The 13903-nt window shown below is 48.3% G+C and overlaps 1 protein-coding gene across 25 annotated transcripts in view; it reads right to left on the bottom strand.

Moving 5' to 3' along the window:
• Positions 1–13903, bottom strand: part of CACNA1D (calcium voltage-gated channel subunit alpha1 D) — a 477528-nt gene that overhangs the window by 52812 nt on the left and 410813 nt on the right. For 19 of the 25 annotated variants that reach the window (XM_054694641.1, XM_054694644.1, XM_054694649.1 and 16 more), the window contains 5 exons: positions 13304–13450; positions 11327–11528; positions 9178–9336; positions 7706–7816; positions 177–260 (listed from right to left, as the gene is read on the bottom strand). In XM_054694641.1, coding sequence (XP_054550616.1) covers positions 177–260; positions 7706–7816; positions 9178–9336; positions 11327–11528; positions 13304–13450 — 703 coding nt within the window. The remainder of the gene's footprint in view (positions 1–176; positions 261–7705; positions 7817–9177; positions 9337–11326; positions 11529–13303; positions 13451–13903) is intronic. The other 6 variants (XM_054694655.1, XM_054694658.1, XM_054694662.1 and 3 more) reach the window with 1 other exon arrangement.

Genomic DNA, 13903 nt, shown 5'->3' with positions numbered 1-13903 from the left:
GCTCGCCCCTAGAAGGCCTTTTTTCCCCACAGCTCTCGCTAGGAAATTCCTGGTTTTAAATTATGTGAAATTGGGATCTGTGACTTGTCCAGGTGATGCCAGCGTGGGGCAGGGAGTGGAACGTGCACAGACAGAGCGAGGACAAGAGGCAGCGGCCACACCGGGCACATACTCACGTCTGCTTCGCTGAGAGCCACGTCTATAATGCTGCCGATTACGATGAGGGAGTCAAATGTGTTCCAGGCGTCGCTAAAATACCCCTGGACAGAGCAGGCAGGGGGGCAGATGTTTACGAGCAGGTAGGAATGCGATGCCACGCGGACCACAGGGGCACACGTCTGAGGCCCTGCAGCCCCCATGGCGACCAGACGGGATGGGAAGCCCACAGGGAGGCAAATACTGTCCACTGGTGGAAAGGGACACAGAGGGGGAGTGTGCACCTGCATGTTAGAGAACGCGGGCGCACACGTGGGCAGACACATGCACGCACGCGCGCACACATACACGCACACACGCACGCACGCACGCACACACACACCACACACATGCACACACACAAAGCTGACCAGGGGCCTTGAGCAGCACCGAGCCAAGCAGTAGATCTGCAGGACAGAGAGAGGCATGTAGCAACCCTGCCCTGGCACTTGGGGTGAGAACCCCAAACCCCACAGAAAGGATTTGTTACCCTCACATGGAAGAGTAAGGCTCTCCCACTCCTTTCATGTTAAGGATACTGAGGGGTCCCAATTACCCCACTTCCTTTTCTTCTCCCACTGAAAAGAGCACTGTGACCAGGTGTTTTAACATTCTTGTTCTTGTTTCTGTTCTCATTTCTGAAGGCAAACTAGTAACCCTTCACTGTCCTCACAAGTCCAACAAGAATTACGACGAGGATCCTCTGTAGCTAGAGCTCTTGGTCCAACAGGGATGCAGATGTGTGGGCGGACAGGCACAGAGCTGCACACAGGCCCAAGGCACAGTGTGTGCCAGAGAACCTCACATTTGACTGTGGGGATGGGGGTTCTGCAAGACCACAGGCAGGTCTTGCAGAGGAAGGATAAATGGGTTCATGGAGAGATACCTCCAATCACCAACAGCTTCCTCCACCCCCTCAGCTCTTATTCTCTACACCATCCAGGCTAAGAATGCTTGCCATCTCTTAAAACACCGCCAGCTTCTTCCCCACCTCTGATGTCTCTGCCATCTGAACTTCCCCCCATTCACTTCCAAACTGTATCTGCCCAGTTCCACTTCCTCCTTCCAGATCACATCAACACCAGTCCCTTGATAGAATCTTTTCAATTCCTGATTTTCACCCCAAACCTGTTGACTCTGCATCTCTCGCATGCCTTAGTCATTGAATTTGGGTCTTTGTCAGCAGGTTGACCACAATGAAAGCCCTTTGAGAATGAGGACTGTGAGGATTATTCTGTCCCCAAGTCCACTAAACCCAACATCCACTCAGAGCCTGGAACCGAGTTAGAGCTCTACTCCTTACAATGTCTGTCTTCTGCCAACTTGCAACCCACTGGTCACTTGACTTTACCCAGTTCTTGTTTTTTTCGTCACATCTTGTGATGACTCTGAAAGCATAACATCCCTATGACTGTGACTCATAAATCTACATGTATGTGACAGACAGTCCACATCCTCTTCTGGGCTGGGATAGCAGGTGCCTCCTGTTTTCTGACACCCCTGGGAAGCCCAAGATCTGAGGGGAAGAAGAGACACTATGCACAGAAGCTTCTAGTTGTAAAGTCAACGACTTTAGATCAACTATCTTTTCAAAGAGTTGGAACATGTTTTGGGAGTAAAACAGTCAGGTCTGGCTTATATAAAAAGAAGCCCCGTGTGCTTACAACTGGGATCAAGAACAGAAGGTACAGTGAAGTGTCAGGTACCATGAACTTGAGATCAAATATCCACTAGAGGAAGCCATACACAGCCCCAGTCTTTTATGACACTATAAGCCAACCACACACAATAACTGCAGCAGGTTGGCTATCCTGGTGACTGGAGTAGGGATGGTTATTCTAGCTGCTGTTAATCACTCTAGATTTACAAGGGAGCTACGACACTGACTGATGGTTTGGATTTAAAACAGTTTTATCTTAAGTAACGATCCAACTAAATCATTCTGGCCCACTGTGGTGTATCAAATCACCTTCAATCAACATGACAGGGGCTTGATATTTGGGGTCCTGAAACTTTTTTTTGGGCAGTTTTGACAATTTTCTCTTTAGAAGATCCCTCACATTCACAACATTCTATGAAAATCCTAGCATGTTCACAAAGTCAAGGCTGACATCCCTAATCTGGGGGAGAGGAAGTTTCAGCTGGTGCAGGTGGCTAGAATCACAGGCTCTGACCAGGAGGCTTTGCTGGGAGGCTAGGGGAGGCAGAAAATGCCAGCCCTCCCTTTCTTCCCACATACCATTTCCCTGTTTAGTAGCCTTCTGTGTAATAAAATCACTGTTAAGGGAGCATGACTCAGTCCCCCGCCCCTTCCTCACCAAAGTCACCACAGCATCTGGGAAGCCAGATGAGACATGGGCTTCTAACAGAAGGCCCATCTCTACACTCTCTCCTCTTATCCAAGCATGACATGTTCTGCTGTAGCTGAATTCTGAGGACAGGGCCCCGCAGGTGGAACCACTGATAGGATCCCTATCAGTCCAGCCAGCATCATCCTTTGCAGTAATTTTTGTCCATGCCCACCTGCTTAACAAACCCATATAAGCCCGCCATGCACAATAACATCTATTACTTGTTAATATTTCTGACCTCAGAAATTAAAATCACAAACCAGACTAATGTGGGCCCAGGGCCAGGAAGCTCCAATATTTCTAAGAAATCTATTCTGATTGCAAATGCCTGTGTCCTGCCTAACCACGGGCTCCTGGAAGTAGAGCATGGACTCTAGTCAGGAGAGAGGATGGGGTGGCACACAGGGTGTGTGTGTGTACCTACAGTGTTTGTGGAATGACTTCCAAAGGGAAATTAAGAAAAGCACTTCTGGTCTAGGTTCCTTTTGCTGCCTGGAACCTGTCTCCTCAGCAGACCAAAAGCAGCCCATTCAGACGATTTGCCTTTTGCTGTCTGCCATGTAGCCAGATGACTTACTAATGTCTTCCAGGGACTATTTGGACAGTATTTGACCCAAATTATGACCCATGCTGCCAACTTCAGGTGGAACTGGAACGACAGCTTTCTAACTAGCTCATGTCTTTCCAAACATCAAGTGGGATCTTCAAGGAAAGCAAAAGCCCTTTGAACATGCTGCTCTGCCCCAATAACCTGTGATTATGCCAAGAGTCTGCAACTACAGGCTTATCCATTCACTCTCTTCTTCACTTCACAATTCTTTACCAAGTAAGAAGCATGTAGCAGACGTTGTGTGAGATAATGAAGACCCAGCTCAGTGGTAATGGAAAGAAATGTGGGGTAGTTCTGATGATAATGCACAGTAAACACCTCACCAACCCCACTGTGAAGGCAAGAGCTGGCCCTGGCTGGCTTGGTGTGAACAGTGTCACAGAGGAGCCCTTACATGACAAAAAGATAGAAGGACTTTCCCACAGGAGTATGTGGTATGGGAAGACGTAGCCCGTTAACAGTCGGGTCCAGGGTAGGGAAGAGGAATGGAGCTAGCAAGGGGATGAAGATGAGGTGGAGATGTAAGTGGGTTGGTGTTTGGTGGAAGACTTTGAATATGACAGTAAGAGGAAGCTAACTTTTTCTCAGGTAACATGTGGCTGGCACCAGAATTTCATTAAAAGAGTGGCCTGGTGCACTCTGGGCTTTTAAAGAGAATTCGGGGAAGATGACTGGACAGGGACTGAGGTCAGATGCAGGGAGATGACTGAGCAGTCACAGTAACTCAGAAGAGGGGCCAGCAGCAGAAGTATGGGTGAGATGGAGGCGGCCACCTAGGACCTGGACATGCACACATTTGACTAGTTGAGAAGGGAAACTGGAAAGTGCTCAGGGAAATACTGTTGTTGAAGGGACAGGCTGAGTCCAGGAAGGAGTCTGACACAAAGTTTTAGCTGACGAGAATTTCTGGTCTCAAGTATTATTCAGTATTAAAAAAAAAAAATCACCTAAAATACATACGTGCTCTCTGGAGAACTGAAAAAATCAGTATCATGTTTTCTTTTTAAGAGGCAGAGAACACCTTCTAGGAAGACTTCTGGGCCCTTATCAAGAAGCCTGCCGGGGACCCTGGCATGGGGAAGGCCATCATGGGAGGTTAGTGGACAGATGGCCAGGGTCCACTGCACATCTGCTTGCACAGGAGCATGAGGGCACCACGTCAAAACACTTTCTTCTTTCCCCAAATCCAACCACTCTACTTTTCCAAGCTCAAGTGGCTGGGGGTGTAAGCTAGACATTTGTTGAGAAAGAACCAAAATCAAAATGGTTTATGGTCTAAGACTCGGTAATAAAGAGTCTCGCTGGTGAAAAACTTACACTTGAGGCAGGTAACCTGGCCCTGAATATGTGCTGGACAAAACACGGGATGGATGACATCTGGGAGCACCAGGGGGGACCACAAACAAACCAGAGGTGTTTGTTATGCCTCTAGGAGCCGGTACTGTGGAAAAGACCTTTCCTCCTCAGTCCCCCTCGCTGGAGCAAGAAAATCCACTGGAGGGAAGGGCCAGGGAGACAGGGCCTGTTCTTACCAAAGTCTGGTCTACCTAACGAAACCCTAACACAGCCAACTCCATGTCAAAAGCAGAGCGTGCTTGAAGTTAATGGCCAACAGATGGACTTACCCTGATACCAGTAAGCTAAAAGGCTGTTTGCTTAACCCTGATACTTTTTGTTAACTTATGTTTATTGACGTAACATCAATTTACAGCTTTCCCCCAGTTTGCTCTTCGGTCCTCACCACCTTCCACTCTTACCCAACCAATGTGCAAAAACAGCTCTTCCCACTGAGACTGTGGCCCTGCCCGGGAAGCTTCTGGCCCTGGATTTCCTCCTCCTGTCCCACACGTCATCCCTTCCTGCTTATAAAGGCTGGATGAGCCCACCTCACAGGTCCCTCAACACTGGCCTCTAAATGTGCTTCCTCTTGGCTGTCCCATTCTTCAATCACACTCCTGACTACAAATAGGTCCCAAGGGTGAGGTTTCTCCATGTGCTTTAACCCTGCCTCCCGCAATGCCCTCTCACCCACTGGGAAGGATCTGGGGGGACTTCACTTTCCGTATCCATATCGCGAACCATGACCTCTTCTCTCCTAATGGCAGGACCAGTACTCCTAGGTGTGCCCCATCCCAGGAGGGCCTCCTCAAACCCTCGGGCTCCTGAAGCAGTCCTTGATGACTTCCCATGGGCAGCCCTCTCTGCAAGATTTCCCAGCCTGAATGCCTCTCTGGCTGGGAAGGAGGGGCCTCCCTGGCATCTGGGGGAGTGCTCACTGGCCTGGCATTGGGTTGTTAACAAAGAAGAGACAATAAAAGGAGCATTTTTAAGGAGCACTGTGCTTCTTGGTGAATTGACTCCTGCCCCTCAGGCACACACATGCCATCCATCTCCCTGGCTTCCGAGACCGCAGCGTGACTGTGCTCCTGGAGTGTAGGAACGCTGCTGTTAGCGCTGATTTACAAGCTTCTCTCAATTGTCACCTAAGGTTGTCTTAGGCTATGAAATTATCTTGCTGAGTAAAACTACAGAGCAGCATAACTTCTAGCGGAAATCACTCATTTTAAATCTGATCGATCAGTACTGATTATAACTGCTCACTCACTTCCCCTGGCTACCACCAATGTCCTCACACGCCACTGAACTCTCCGTCCCAGTTTGGTAGCAGCAGTTCACTGGGCAGAGCAGTGCACTGCCAGCCATGGATGCAAAGAAGACCTGCTAGAGGGTGAGATAGTACACATGTGCACCCACACGGCACACTCACATGCACGCGCACACATACATACACGCATGCCAGGGATGAGTGTGTTTCTTCTCTTCAGCTCAGAACAAGCTTTCAGAAATTTCAGAGCTTAATCACCAGGCAAGGGAAGACACAGCCAGGGGACCTGGCAAATGTCCCACAGGCAGGTTCCACGTCGCATTTCTCAAGCACTTTTGATGTGCTTACTTTGCGACCATTTCCATCAGTTCAGACAAATATTGTACAAGGTAGTAAAGAGGACAGGGAAGCAAACAAAAAATCTCAAAGGAAATGGAGATGAATTGGGAAAAGGAGGGAATGTTTATGTATGTAGATATGGACAAGTCACAGTAAATAACATCTGGCCATGCAGAAAGTGCCAAATTTGACCCCACTGCAATCACCCCAATTGCTCACTTACAAGTGTCCTTTCTTTTTGGTCCACAAAGATCTGATAAAGATTGCATAGAAATTATTTAAAATTAAAGAAAGGAACAGTTTTGAATTAGAATTCCAAGTAAGAATGGACTAGGTGAAACCACCATTTCATAATCCGAGTCTTGCTTAAATTATGTTATCAGCTACCTTATACACAGATGAACAAGTAATCAGGTCACTGAATGCTATCATTCTCTAACTCTTGTCTTTTAGGGTTTGCCAGAAGAGAATCTGAGGCTCAAATGCCCCACTGCTCAGCCAGTATTTGCTTTGTGTCTGTGGTTTTAACACAGGTGACACCGCTGCTTAGGGATGGTGGAGGTGACAGCAACGATAGTGATATGTCTCCAGCACAGTGCCAGGTGCCAGGGATGCTTCAGGCCATGGCACATAGAGTGGACTTTACTCATCTTAACCACCAAAAAAAAAATAGGACCATTTGTGCCCTCATTTTATGGATGAAGAGACTGAGGCACAAAGAGGTAAAGTAACTTGCTGAGCTAGCAAGTAGACAGTAGGGGTTCGAATCCAGCCTGGCTCAGAACTATGTGTGCTGTGAAGAGCACGCATAGAATAGGAAGCTATTCTATAAACAGAAAATCAGTTTCCAAATCATCTCCATTCTACACATTCCAATTCTCTCCTCCCTTCTTTTTTTCAGAATTGTTTTTACGAGGTTTTATTTTTGCAGATTGATTCTCCCATATGTATACAGATGTCCTAATCAGATTTTTAACTGTGCTACTCATCTCTTCTACTGGCATTTATATAGCTGGATTCACCTCTCCCCAGAGACATCATCTGCTGAGTGGTCCAGCTGAGTGGAACAATTTTCCTGTCTTGTTCTAATGTTTTGTCTTAAAATCAGTGAAATTTTTCTAATTTAAACCAACAAAAGGTCTACAGCCAGTTGATCTTTCCACAAAAGGTGAAAAGGCTGCTGCAGACCAAGAACAGAATAAACCAAAATCTTGAGGCTGAAAGTCTCAAAGTAAAGTCAGGGTTAATTCTTCCCATGGGCTAAGACAATTTCTCTAATGTTTGAGCAATTTCTCTAATGAGGCACATTTTCTTGAGAAAGCTATTCTATAAACAGAAAATCAATTTTCAAATAATCTCCATTCTACACATTCCAATTCTCTCCTCCCTCCTTTTTCTCAGAATTGTTCTTCTGAGGTTTTGTTTTTGCAGACTGATTCTCCCATATGTATTACAGATGTCCTAATCAGATTTTAATGTTCTCAGGTGATAACCCAGTTAGAGGCCAAAACAATGCAGCATAACTCAGTAACACAAGACCAACAGGAAGCAATGCTTCTCTGGGGTGATTCAGCAACACTTTGCAAAGCGGGTTCAGCAACTCACCTTAGGTTTAAAAGCAATGACCTTCAAGACCATCTCGACAGTGAACACCCCAGTGAAGACCATGTTCAGAATGTCCATGGCATCATTAAACATCTTGGACTGCTCATAGTGCTGTGGATGAAGACGGAGGCACAGTTCTCAGAGACCATCCTAGACTCATTCAAGGAGGCTCGCTGACCTCTGCTCCCCACAGACACCGCTTGGACATGGAGGCATCCCACAGTCCAGGACCCTCACCCAACCGTCCCACTGGCACTGCCAGATCACACAGTTAGCTCCCCAACAAAGCACAGAGGGGTCTGGACAAGATGAGGATGACTGGATGATGAAGGGGAAGACATCGGTTTCCTCTGCTCAGGATAAAGGGAGAACACCCTTTCTTCTGGCAGGGCTGACATTTAGGGCCTTGGCCCATACACAATACAGATTCTATCCCAATGTCTATGAATAAAGGCTAAGATTTGGTGAAGGGCAGATTCTATACCATTTCGGTCTGAGTTTCATAAAAGGCGGTGTTCTCTCAACTGCCCGCCTTTCTGTACATCAGTACACGGTCCTTCTCATTCCACAAAGAATTCTTAATCCATAAAGAATTCTTAAATTTAAGAAAAGTGCTGGAAAATGTGTCCCTGACTACCTCTACACCCATTTTCCAGCAGTACAGGGAGCTGGTTTGATCTGCTCAAGTTCTTCAGCAGCGTGAAAACCCGAGCTAGACCGTGGTCTTCGCCTCCTGTACTAGCGCAGCGTCCACCTGAAGATAAGCTTCCAGGAATTTCAGTGTGAATACCACCTGCAATCATCCAGCTCGTCCCAGGAAAGTGAGGTGCATTCCTTGCCCCCCATGTGAGCAGGAGGTAGCTGTAGTCAAACTCCCAACTTCATGGACTGAAGATGGCCCGTTGCCAGACCCAGAGCTCCTGAGGACAGGAATGTGTCTTGCATTTTGTTTTTCAACATGGGTGTTTACTCCGTGACAGGCCCGGAGCAAAGTGCCTGACTCAAATTATCCAGCAAATCATCTGCCTTATCACTGAGTTCAGTAGGGTAGATTCCCCATTTTAAAGCGAGCAAGGCTCAGGGGCACCCAGTGAGTAAGGAGGGAAAGTCAGGATTGAGCCGTTTAACTCAGAAAGAGCTTCAGTCCTCAAACCATGCCCTGGCCACAGGAGGCCATGCTAAAGGTTTACAAAATTGAATGCCATGTTCGGGCTACATGGAAATGTCACCTGCCATTATGCTGTACAGTCACCCTCTAGATAAACAAAGGAACCACTTTTCCTCTTGAGCTCCGACTGTGTGCTATGTGACAACTGTCAGCCAGAATGGAACTCTGGCCAAACTATAAGCCAGACTTATCAGAAAATCAAACCCATCCTCTTGTGAGGGGGCGACTTTTGACCCTCAGAATTTAAGGCATGGGGCTGTGCAGAAGTCCCAGACGTGATCCCCACAGCTGTCTCCATTTTTACCTGCATGGCCAAGCAGAGTGTGTTGAGCATGATGAGGACAAACATCATGTATTCGAAAGGCGAGGAGTTCACCACGTACCAGAACTTGTACTGGTAGGGGTTTTTGGGGATGTATCTCCGCAAGGGACGTGCTTTCAAGGCGTATTCAACACACTGACGCTGCAACGGCAGAAAAGAGCAATGAAGGGGTCCCGAACACGTCCAGGAGAGAAGAGCACAGTTCTTGTCTGCTCTGAAGGAGCGATGCACACCTACTAGGAGGAACCAGGCAGGATTGGGGAAACCACAGCAAACCCATGGGCAACCCTCTGAGTTGCTGACAAAGGGCCCCCACCTCCACTGCCTCATCTGATTCTCATAGCAGCCTTGTGGGTAAGCAGGACACCTGGTCTTATTCCATTCTACTTATTAAAAAGCTGAGTCCAGGGCGTGGGACTTCCTTGCCTGAGGCCCCGCAGAGCACAGCAGGGGAGGGCTATGAGGCTGGGACTCAGGCCACCCCTTCCCCTCTTCCACGCCTCTGGCTTATGTCTGTGGTTCTCCTGCCTGTGGTCTCCTCCAGGAGAGGAAGTCAAGTAAGGGGGGTGCAGAAATCCTCAGGAACCAGAGGGGCTGGGTTTACTCTAAGACTCAAGACCCTTAGCTGCCCAGGAAGGAACCTCTTAGGAGCTATAAGCATCTGATGGTGAGCTAGCTACGAGCCTCTGAGGTTTGGAGACTCGTGTTTGTTTCAGAAGCTCAGGACCTGGTCAGTAATGATTTTCTAGCAAACCTCAAACTAAAATGCTGGCTGGAGTGAACCCGGCTGGGACCTAGTCAGAGCACTGTCCTCACTCGCTACAGAGCTGAGATGGGTCCAGCCTTTGCTGGAAGCCCAGAGGAAGCCTCCAGGCCTGAGAGCCTCTGGTTCAACATCAAGGCCTGTCCTGCTCCGAGGCTCTTTACCTTCCCCTGAACTTCCGCTTTGACTCTGGCTTCTGACTTCAGACACCTCCCTGTGTCCAGAACACAGCCCCACTGTGCCCTCACATGCTCACACAATGACCCCCAATTCGAGCCTGTTCTGGACCTCACACAGTGACATGATTTCAGCTCTGGCACTGCCTGCGCCTTGCCCTGGCACTCTTCTTCCTTGGGAAGGTGTCTGTCACTGGTGGAATCTGCAGCATTGAAAGGAACTCAGACCATCTTTCTGCAAACAAATCTCCAGTGGCACAAGTGAAGCCTGGCACAGACCTGCTCACCACGCCAGGGCCACTTCCCCCCAGGAAGCTCAGGCTGACAGATGATTCTTGCTCACTATGTCTTCATCAACAGAGATGCTACTGATAGAGGACCTGAGGGCAACTCTCAGAATAGAATCTCAATCTCACGGACAATCTTTTATGGCTGAGAGAAACCTCTAAAAGCAACTTCTTAATGCCCTCAATTTTGTGATAAGGGAGCAGTCACAGAGCAAGTGCAGGCAGAACAGGACCAGAACACGGTCTCCCAGCTCCCTTGCCGGAGGCCGTGCTCCTATCAGATTGGTTAAAACAAGGCACTAGATAACAAGAATGATGCCATTGTAATCTTAGTCTTAAGTTTCAAGTGAGCCACGTTACAGGATGTTATAGGATGCTTCCTTCTAAGTCAATGGTTCTCAACCATGCCCGGAGATGATTTTGGTTGCTGCTAGTGGAATCTAGTAGGGAGAGGACAAGGATGCGGCCAAGCACCACACAAAGCACAACAAAGAGTAATCTGGTGTCAACTGTCAACAACACTGAGGCTGAGTCTGTCAAACACTCTCCCTTAGCAGAGACTGTGGGAGAGTCAGTGGGTGCTTTCTGTCCCCTGGCCACACCGCCCTACTAGGTTCTGAGCTGTCACTAGTAGGTCATGACCACAGCCTAAACATTCTTTGACTTCTTACCCACAGGTCTGGGGGTGGATTGCACAATTAGAGAGTCTAATCTGTACCTGGGAGGCCAGCTCTAAAGAGTAAAGACTCAAAGGGGCTGGGACTGTGCTCTGAACGGGACACAAGTCCAGGGGCGGAGAGCAGGTGGGCGCCCTCCTCTGCACACAGGGAAAGGAGGGAGCAGTCAGAAGAGGTCACTCCTCTCTCCCTCAAGGGACAGAAGCCCAAACAGTGTGTGACTTTAACCTGATTTTTGTCCAGCTCACAGTTCTTATACTCTTTCTCTCCCTGCTCCTGAAATGTGACGATGACGAAGCCCACAAAGATGTTCATCATGAAGAATGCGACGATGATGATGTAGATGATGAAGAAGATGGAGATCTCCACGCGGTAGTTGTAGATGGGGCCAACGTTCTCCCCATTCGAGTCGATGGCTTTATATAGCAACCTGCAGGGTAGAAGGACCAAGTAAGCACTGCCAACCTCACCAACCCAAACAGCCCGGTCTGCTGCCTTCCCAGGGAGCCCCTCTTCTGAATGCGCTCGTGGACACCCACTGTCAGACCTCGCACCCCAAGTCCCTTGGACACAAGCATCTCTGAGGCAACTCCCTTAGCATTAGACCCAGTCAGCCCAGCACCTGGAGGAGGGAACATCTGGGATAGATTCATTGGTTGACTGTTTCAAGGACTGAAAAACAATTTTCACAATTATCCAAAAACAGCCCTTTCTATTCTGATAGTGGATGGGAAGAATGTCACATGTAAGACACCAGCAGAACTGGACACTCTACACACTGGTAAAGACAAGCAAGCAAGCAAGCAATCAGGGTATTGCCAAAGAACTAAGAGAGCGTCCCCAAACTGAAACACTCAAATGAAATACGTGCCAAACACAACTCTCAACAGGAAGAAGGGAAATTCCTATAGTAACCCCAAGGTCATTACCCCCATTCTGATGCCATTCTGATGCAGAAGCAATACTTCTGAGGCACGTACCCATGGGGACACTGTGCTTGGCATTTTCACATCCATCTGGAGTGGCAGACATTGCTGTCGTTCTCAATTTATGGAGGAGCAGAAAGGGCTCTCAGAGCCAGCGGTCACACTCCCAGGGGCAGAGCTGGGCGTTGGGCCAGTTCCTTTGAGCTCCAAATTTGTTCATTACCCCTCACCTTGATTTGCTAAAGCACAGTGTTCAAAACCTGAAAATGCAGCCAGTGCCTCTGTAAAGTGAAAGGTCTTACTCCACGCCTAATCTGTCCCTAGGATCAGTTCCCTAATGGCTAAATCCCTTCCAGCTGTCTTGCTATTGCACAGGAACTCTTATAGCCATCTCTGACTCTCACCTGCATCAAGGGGGCTCTGCCAGTTTGCAGTACTTCTGGGCATGGGAACAGGGCATTTAAGATTCCATCTAGGTCTACAGTTCTGGTGGCAGTGGGGTAAGACAGCAGAGAGTGACAAAGTACAACAGACTCTCCTTTCACATTCTACCTTCCTCATTTTTTCTTTCTTACATTACCCATCAACATCCCAGCCATTTTTTAGGACCTGTTGTGCACGTGCCACTCTGAGTTGGTGTGGGCTTGGGGAGAGGAGGGATGTCTAGATAATTTTGGTTTCTACAGTGGCTATCACAGCAAGTTGCATGGATCTTAAATCATTATGATCATTACATGCACATTTTATGAATGAGCAAGGGCCTTAGTGGAAGACACGGTATAATGGCAACTGTCCATGCCTGGAACATTAGTCTAAGAAGGAACAGATGAATGAATAAATGAATGGTAGGAACACTGTCAAGACCCTCTTTGGCAACAGTGGGTCGGCAGCTTTACTGACATGGCTACCAAAAGGAGCTGGCATGACAAATGAACACTTCAGAGGCCTCCCCAATCCCAGGAGGAGCTCCCCAGGAGTCACTGAGATGAGGTGTCCTGTTGCTGGGCATGTCCTGTTTCCATGCCCAGAGGATCCTCTGCTGGGATCATCCCTGCCTCATAGACACTACAGTCCTGTTAGCTGCTCACAAAGGCTACCCATATCCCTACTCAGACAGAGGAGGCCTGTGAGCCAAGAAGTGATTAGTAAATGGCCCAAAATTTCAAAGTCCTAGGAGAAGCCTGCAACTGTGAAGAGACGTGGACTCCAGGAGGAATGGCTGGGCCCAGAGAACAGGCAAGCAGAAGCACCCGGTAAGACGTCCATCCTCTGTACTTACTCAGGCCAGCCCTCAAATGTGGAGACCGTGAACAGTGCCATCATAGCCGAAAGGACATTGTCAAAGTTGAAATCACTGTTCTGCCAGATCCTCTCCCGGACCACAGGGTTATCAACATCCCCATCCTTGTACAGGATAAAAAGCCCCCTAGAGAGGAAAAGAGGCATGGGTGGGGCCGGCTTGACCTGGGATCATCAGGGTAGCCCCAGTCCCACCTCCGGGCACCATCGCACTCAGTGCCAGCTGGTCCAGCTGAGAGTAGCACCTTCAGCATTTCCCCTTCATCTCCCTGCACTGAATCCACTCTGCAGTTCAAATAACTGCCCAGGAACTAGCTTAGTGGCATTTTCCAGAGAAGCCAGGCAGACACCCAGCATGTGTCTGTTAACAAATGAGAACTAGTGAGCAGTAAACATCGCTCATACACAATGGACTCAATTACACACTGACGAAGCCAAAGCTTTGGCCTTGGAGAATTCCATTTACTCTGGGAAACAAGCCCAGGAGGTATCTTCTTAGTTATATTTTAATCAAATCCCTTCTCTTAACAATCTTCCCAATTTTCTTTCCAAAAGAATTCTGGAACTTTTGGCAATATTT

Source organism: Talpa occidentalis, unplaced genomic scaffold, assembly GCF_014898055.3.
Source record: "Talpa occidentalis isolate TD23 unplaced genomic scaffold, MPIMG_talOcc4v2.1 talOcc4.10, whole genome shotgun sequence".
Lineage (NCBI taxonomy): Eukaryota > Metazoa > Chordata > Mammalia > Eulipotyphla > Talpidae > Talpa > Talpa occidentalis.
This window is presented reverse-complemented; position numbering and strand designations above follow the sequence as displayed.